This window comes from Penaeus monodon, chromosome 3 (genome assembly GCF_015228065.2).
Source record: "Penaeus monodon isolate SGIC_2016 chromosome 3, NSTDA_Pmon_1, whole genome shotgun sequence".
Lineage (NCBI taxonomy): Eukaryota > Metazoa > Arthropoda > Malacostraca > Decapoda > Penaeidae > Penaeus > Penaeus monodon.
The window spans coordinates 9,597,094-9,604,593 of NC_051388.1; the positions used below are offsets into that span (position 1 = coordinate 9,597,094).

A 7,500-nucleotide genomic window follows, 5' to 3' on the forward strand; every position below is an offset into this window, starting at 1 on the left:
ACTCACATTTAAAAATTATTTCTATTATCACCATCATCATCATCATCATCTATATCCTCATGTTTATCATCATTATCATTGCTCTTATTCTAATCTTTCTATCTACCTAACAACCAGTTAGTCAATTCTTTAATCAATCACCTATGTACCAATCTAAGCAATTTTAAATCCTGGAAAATCCGTTTCGAATCCTTAAAAAATCTTTTAAAATTTAAAAATCAGTTTTAAATATTTAAAAAAACCGTTTCGAATTCTTTTACAATTTCGTTTCAAATTCTTCATAAAACAATTTATTTCAAGTTCTTTTAAAAATCCGTTCTAAATCTTAAAAGAATTCCGTTTCAAATCCTAAAATAGATTCGATTCCAATTTTTTAAAAATCCGTTTCAAATCCTGATTTTTTTTTTAGTTCTTAAAACAGAGATCCATATAAAATCTTAAAACAAATCCGTTTCAAATCCTAAATAAACGCTTCAAATCCTAAAAAAAAATCAAATCTCCAAATATCCGTTTCAAATCCTAAAAGAAAGACCCCGTTTCAAACCCTAAAAGAAAGATCCTTTCCAAATCCTAAAAGAAAGAACCCGTATCAACCTCCCCTCTTCCCCCCCACCCCCACCCTCCCAAAAAAAAAATCCCCAATGACCTCCGACCTTACTTGGTCTTGCTGGTGACCTCGCAATCGACCTGGCCCAGCGCCGCCACGGAATTAATCTCGCCCCGGTAGAGTTTAGGCGCCGAAAGGTAGTCCAGAGTGCCTCCTAAAACCTCGGCCTTGGGAGGACGGCACTTGATCGACGTCACGCAGAACATGAGGGTGTCGGTTGTGACGCTGATGGGGTTGTAGGCGAAGATGCTCATGTTGTAGACGCCCTCGGCGCTGTTGGGGAGGGGGGAGAGAGAGAGGGGTTAGTGAGGGAGAGGGGGAGAGGGGTTAGTGAGGGAGAGGGAGAGAGGGGTTAGTGAGGGAGAGGGAGAGAGGGGTTAGTGAGGGAGAGGGAGAGAGGGTTAGTGAGGGAGAGGGAGAGAGGGTTAGTGAGGGAGAGGGAGAGAGGGTTAGTGAGGGAGAGGGGGAGAGGGGTTAGTGAGGGAGAGGGGGAGAGGGGTTAGTGAGGGAGAGGGAGAGGAGGTTGGGGAGAGAGGGAGAGGGAGAAAGGTTTAGTGGGGGAGGTAGAGTGGGAGAGGGAGGGAGAGGGGAAGAGATAGGGGGAGGGGGAGAGGGAGAGAGGGGGACAGGGAGGGGGGTAGAGAGAGAGAGAGAGAGAGAGGAGAGAGAGAGAGAGAGAGAGAGAGAGCGAGAGCGAGAGCGAGGAGCGAGAGCGAGAGCGAGAGCGAGAGGAGAGCGAGAGAGAGAGAGAGAGACAAGAGAGAGAGAGAGAGAGACAAGGAGAGAGAGAGAGACAAGGAGAGAGAGAGAGAGAGAGACAATGAGAGAGAGAGAGACAAGAGAGAGAGAGAGAGACAAGGAGAGAGAGAGAGAGACAAGGAGAGAGAGAGAGAGACAAGGAGAGAGAAAGGGAAAGGGAGAGGGAAAGGGGGAGGGGGAGGGTTAGAGAAGGAGGTAGGGTGGTGGGGAGGGGGTAGGTGGGAGTGTTTGTGGGTTGAGCTTTAGAGTAAGGAGAATAATAATAATAATAATAATAATAATAATAATAATAATAATAATGATAATAATAATAATAATAATAATAATAATAATAAAATAATAATAATAATAATAATAGATAACAACAACAGGAATACGAAGAAATTATTTTTTTGAATAAGACGGTGGAGGAGATGAAGACGGAGATTAAAAAGAAGAAGAAGCAGAAAAATAAAAGAAGAAAAAGAAAAAAAAGAAAAAAAAAGAAAAAAAAAGAAAAAAAGACAAAGAAATAGAAGAAGAAATGAGAATAATAATAATAAAAAAAAAACAAGTAACCCACCAACCCAACACCATATAAGACAACACCACCACAACACAACACCACAAAAAGACACCACCAACTCACGCATAGACGTGGGTGAAATTGTTGATGATTTCCAGGAGAGGCTCCGGGTAGTAGAAGGCGTGGGAAAAGTTGGTCTTGCAGGTGATCTCTTCCCCGTAGGACACCAGAGGACTCGAATCCCCGAAGTCGATGACCAGGCAGGTTCCTCCTCCGAGGCTCTCGAAGGATACCTCGAACGTCTTGGTTTCGTTCTGGAAAAAAAAGGAAAAGAAAGAAAATGGGGTGGTGGAGGAGCAGGTAGAGGAGGAGGAGGGGGTAGAGGGGAGGAGGGAAAGGAAGGGGAGGAAGGAAGGGGAGGAGGGGGGAGGGGGAGGAGGGGAAGGAGGGGGAGGGGGAGGGGAAGGAGGGGGAGGGGAAGGAGGGGGAGGGGAAGGAGGGGGAGGGGAAGGAGGAGGAGGTGGAGGGGGTTTAAGAGAAGTTAGAGTAGCAGGAATAATCACAAACATAGAAACCACATGCACACACGCACGCACGCACACGCAGAGAGAGAGAGAGAGAGAGAGAGAGAGAGAGAGAGAGAGAGAGAGAGAGAGAGAGAGAGAGAGAGAGAAGAGAGAGAAGAGAAGAGAAGAGAGAAAGAGAGAGAGAGAGAGAGAGAGAGAGAGAGAGAGAGAGAGAGAGAGAGAGAGACAGAGACAGAGAGACAGAAAGAGAGACAGAGAGACAGAGAAAGACACAGAGAGAGAGACAGAGACAGAGAGAGTGAGAAAGAAAGAAAGCCTGCACCAACAAACAAACAAGCAAACACGCGCTGAAGCGAAACCCTACTCCACCAAAAAAAAAAAAAAAAAAAAAAAAAAAAAAAAAAAAAAAAAAAAAAAAAAAAAAAAAAAAAATGCTCTTCGCAAACCTTTCCAGTGACGATCGCGAAGTCGTCGATGATTCCCACGCGCACCTGGCCGACGATCTCCACGAAAAGGTCCACAGGGACACTTTGGAACATGTTTACCGCGAACACCGTCAGGTTCAGGAAAGTCTCCTAAAGAAGGTAAATAGATTAGTAGATAATAAAAAAAGGTAAAAAGATGAGTAAATAAATGGTGTTTTGAAAGAAAAGGGAAAGTGGATTAGTAAATAAAAAGTGTTCTTAAAGACCTGAAGATGGAATCCAGGTGGATTTCGAAACTGTAGTCTCACTTTCAATAAATCTAGTTTTTGTATTGTGGGTTTTTCTTCCAGTGTTCTTAAAGAAAAAGGAAAATTAATTAGTAAATAAAAAGTTTTATAGAAAGTTATATAAAAGGTGTTCTAAATTGGGGAAATAATGTGAATAAAAGGTGATTTTAAAGAAAAGGTGAATGAAAAAAGGTAGATAAAGGGTGTCCTAAAATGGTAGATAAAGGGTGTCCTAAAAAAGGGTAGATAACAGGTGTCCTAAAAAAGGGAGAATGAAGCAGAAAATAAAAAGGTGTCCTTGATAGATAAATAAAAGGTGTGCATGGAAGGTTTCTTAAAAATAGCATATTGGTGAATAAATGATCCAGGAAAAAATGATTAATAGATTCATACATCGATTAGATCAATTGGCAAATCAGTAAAATTGTCTATCATTAATCAAATTAATCGCAAAGGTACATGTGATAAAACCAAAATAGCTTCCTATTTATACAGGTAATTTTACAACATTATAGCATTACAATTATAGCAACAGCAACAAAAAAGTTATTATCATCAACAACGAAAACAGAAACAAAACCACAATATTCATATAACAAAATTAATCAAATTTATAAGACAGTTATCATTCTAACAACAACAAAAGAATTATCATCATACTTACAACAACAAAGAGAACGTACTTACAGCAAAAGCTTAGGAATCCTTTTTAAAACAACAGAAATATAACTATTATACTTACAATTAGAGTTTAGGTATATTTCTTTTTTTTTTTTTCTTTGTTTTTCTTTTTTTACAATAACAACAACAAAACTTACGAAATCAAAGTGATAATGGAATTCGTTCGCCAGTGGCTGGAACGGGTCGATGACGTTAAAGGTGAAAATCGTTGAATCATTGAGGGTGAATTCGACCGTATAGTAATCCACCGTTCCTGAAAAGAAGCGGAAATATTGCAGTAATGTCTCCAGCAGTAGTATCATTACCATTATCATTATCATTATTATCATCACCCCTACTATTAACATTATCATCATCACTATTATTACCATTACTATAATTACAATTATCATCTTCATCAATACTACCATTACCACTATCATCACCATTAACAAAAAGGAATTCCCACCAACATACAACAAACAACAATAATTTCACGAACCCTGGGTCATCGTGGGGGCAAAGGTCAAATTCTTGTCCATAGGATACTGGTTCTTAATCTTGCCAAATCCTGGCCTTCCTTCAAGAGATGTCAAAGTAGGATAGTATTTGTTGATGATCGCGAAGTCTATGATCTCCTCAACAATCGTGACCTTTTTAGAGGTAGAGAGAAAGGGAAAAAAATTGGTGTGGATTGAATTAAAGAGGTAGAGAGAAAGGGAAAAAAAATTGGTGTGGATTGAATTAAAGAGGTAGAGAGAAAGGGGAAAAAAATGGTGTGGATTGAATTAAAGAGGCAGAGAGAAAGGGAAAAAAATGGTGTGGATTGAATTAAAGAGGCAGAGAGAAAGGGAAAAAAAATTGGTGTGGATTGAATTAAAGAGGTAGAGAGAAAGGGAAAAAAAATGGTGTGGATTGAATTAAAGAGGTAGAGAGAAAGGGAAAAAAAATGGTGTGGATTGAATTAAAGAGGTAGAGAGAAAGGGGGAAAACTGGTGTGGATTGAATTAAAATTATTTTTTTTAAATAAGAAAAAGTGTGGGAATAATGTGGGATTGAAAGAAAATTATTTAAAAATACGAAAAAACTGTGGGTATAATGTCGATTGTGGATAATTATAACAAAATATAAAAAATAAAGTGAATTGAAATAAAATTGTTAAATATGAAGAAACGATGTGGAAATAATGTAGATTGAAAGATAATTATCTAAAAGATAATAACAATAATGTGGAATGGTGGATTAAGAGGAACTTATTAAAGAATAGAAAAATAATATGGAAATAATGTGGACTGAAAGAAAATTATATCAAAATATTTAAAGAATAACTGTATAAATAATGTGGACTGAAAGAAAATTATTAATAAGGAAAAAAATTGTAATGCGAAAATAACCCCCCCCCCCCTTACACCCACCACATACCCTCTCACACTCCCCAATCTCCCCACATACCCCTGTCACTTACACCACATGCCCTCTTCACACCCACCACATACCCACAACATACCCCACACACCCACCACATACTCACATACCCCTTCACACCCAGCACACACATACAACATACCCCACACACCCCTTCACACCCACCACCCACCCACAACAAACCCCCACACACCCCTTCACACCCACCACCCACCCACCACATACCGTGCAATAGACTTCGAATCCCGAAACGATGTTGTAGATGTAAGCCGTGACGTTGTAGATCCCGTCGGCGGCGTAGACGTGTTGGAAAAGGGGCTGCTGGTCTCCCGGGTCCTCGAACAACAGGGTCTCCAAGGGCGTGGCGTCCCCCCAGTCGATCCTGACGGAGGCGTTGGTGGGGAAGTTGGCGGCGGCGGTGTCGATGAAGCGGAATGTGGGGACTGGAGAGGGAGAGAGGGAGATGGAGAGAGGGAGGGAGTGGGAGGAAGAGGGAGTGGGAGGAAGAGGGAGGGAGGAAGAGGGAGAGAGGGAGAGGGAGAGGGAGAGGGAGAGGGAGAGGGAGAGGGAGAGGGAGGGAGAGGGAGTGGGAGAAGGGGAGAGGGAAAGGGAGAGGGAGAGGGAGAGGGAGAGGGAGAGGGAGAGGGAGAGGGAGAGGGAAAGGGAGAGAGAGGGAGAAGGGGAGTTAAAAAAAAGGTGAGGAAAATTGGTGGTTGTTGATTGGTTGTGTAATTGTTTTGTTTATATTTTTAGCATTGGTGTTGTTATTGTCGTAATTACTATTGTTCGTCATTATCACCCCATCTCATCGCTTGAATGTTCCAAACGTATTTGCATATTTTCCACACAACTACATACTTCACCTCCATGAATGTATTCCACATATACCAATATTTCTACTAACATGTCTCACACCCACCAACATACTCCACACCCACCAACATACTCCACACCCACCAACATACTCCACACCCACCAACATACTCCACACCCACCAACATACTCCACACCCTCTCTCTCTAACTTACTTTCTGACGGGATGAGGAAGGCCAGCATCGCAGCATCGGGAGTAACCGTCCATGTTGTAACGACCTCATGCTGCACATAGAGTATGATGTAGTTTGTCACTGGCCCGGGGATGATGTTGTGCTTGTTCTCCGCCGAAACCGTCACTATATACATGTCGGGTATGGTGTGGGTGACAGTGTGGTTGAGCTCGTGTGGCACAGTGCCAAGAGGGAAGTCATCTGCGTGATTTTTTTTTTTTTTTTTTTGAGGAGGGGGGGAAGGGAGTAAATGAGGAGAAGAATGGAATTAGAAAGAGTGTGATGTGGGTTTTATCGCTTATTTATGTATTATTATTATTATGATTGTTATTATTATCATTGTTATCCATTGTTACTATCATTATCATTTTTATGGTTGTTATTATCATTGTTATAATTATTAGTATCGTTACCAATATCGTTGTAACTATAATCAACATCATTATCACCATTAGGTCCAGTTCTATATGCAGATTGCAATAAGTAATAAATATTAAAAAAAAAATGTATATACACTTTTTCACACATCCATTTCTTCCCTTTACCAACACTCACTAAGGTCAGAAAAGGTGTCATTCACACCAAAGTCGGGCTCGTACGTGAAGGTCACATGTATCGGTCCTGCCACGCTGAAGGAGATGGTGTAGACGACGAGGGTGTTGGACCTGCAGGAAAGAACACGGGGAAAGGTGAGGTGACAGGATACGCAATGTGAATCAGTTAAATTAAAATTCATATTCACTTTTCTTTCACTTTCACTTTCACTTCCCCCCCCCCCACCCCCCCAATAACGCACCTTACGTAGTAGGGCCCCATCTGGTTGACGGTTCCGTTGTAGGTGTCCGTCTCAATCTGCGAAACGACCATGGCGATGTCCGTGATGTTCCTCTCGCATGACGTCACGTTGGCTAGCGTTACGGCCACCTGCGGATGGATAGGGAGATGGGTAGGTGGGTGGGTGGGTAGATGGGTAGGTGGGTAGATGGGTAGGTGGGTAGGTAGGTAGGTGGGTTGGTGGGTTGATTGGTTGGTTGGTTGGTAGTTAAGTAGTTAGGTAGGTAGGTAGGCAGGTACGTACGTACGTACGTGCGTGGGAGGTAAATAGATAGATAGATAGATAGATAGATAGATAGATAGATAGATAGATAGATAGATAGATAGATAGATAGATAGATAGATAGATAGATAGATATATAGATAGATAGATAGATAGATAGATAGATTGATAGATAGATAGATAGATATAGATAGAAAAATAG

The 7,500-nt window shown here is 41.3% G+C and overlaps 1 protein-coding gene across 1 annotated transcript in view; it reads right to left on the reverse strand.

The window, feature by feature from the left end:
- Positions 1 to 7,500, reverse strand: part of LOC119585202 — a gene marked incomplete at its 3' end in the record, with an annotated part of 27,761 nt that overhangs the window by 7,400 nt on the left and 12,861 nt on the right. Inside the window, 9 exon segments of the mRNA XM_037933856.1 lie at positions 659 to 880; positions 1,995 to 2,185; positions 2,845 to 2,973; positions 3,929 to 4,044; positions 4,273 to 4,423; positions 5,421 to 5,638; positions 6,224 to 6,442; positions 6,797 to 6,906; positions 7,038 to 7,165. Coding sequence (XP_037789784.1) covers positions 659 to 880; positions 1,995 to 2,185; positions 2,845 to 2,973; positions 3,929 to 4,044; positions 4,273 to 4,423; positions 5,421 to 5,638; positions 6,224 to 6,442; positions 6,797 to 6,906; positions 7,038 to 7,165 — 1,484 coding nt within the window.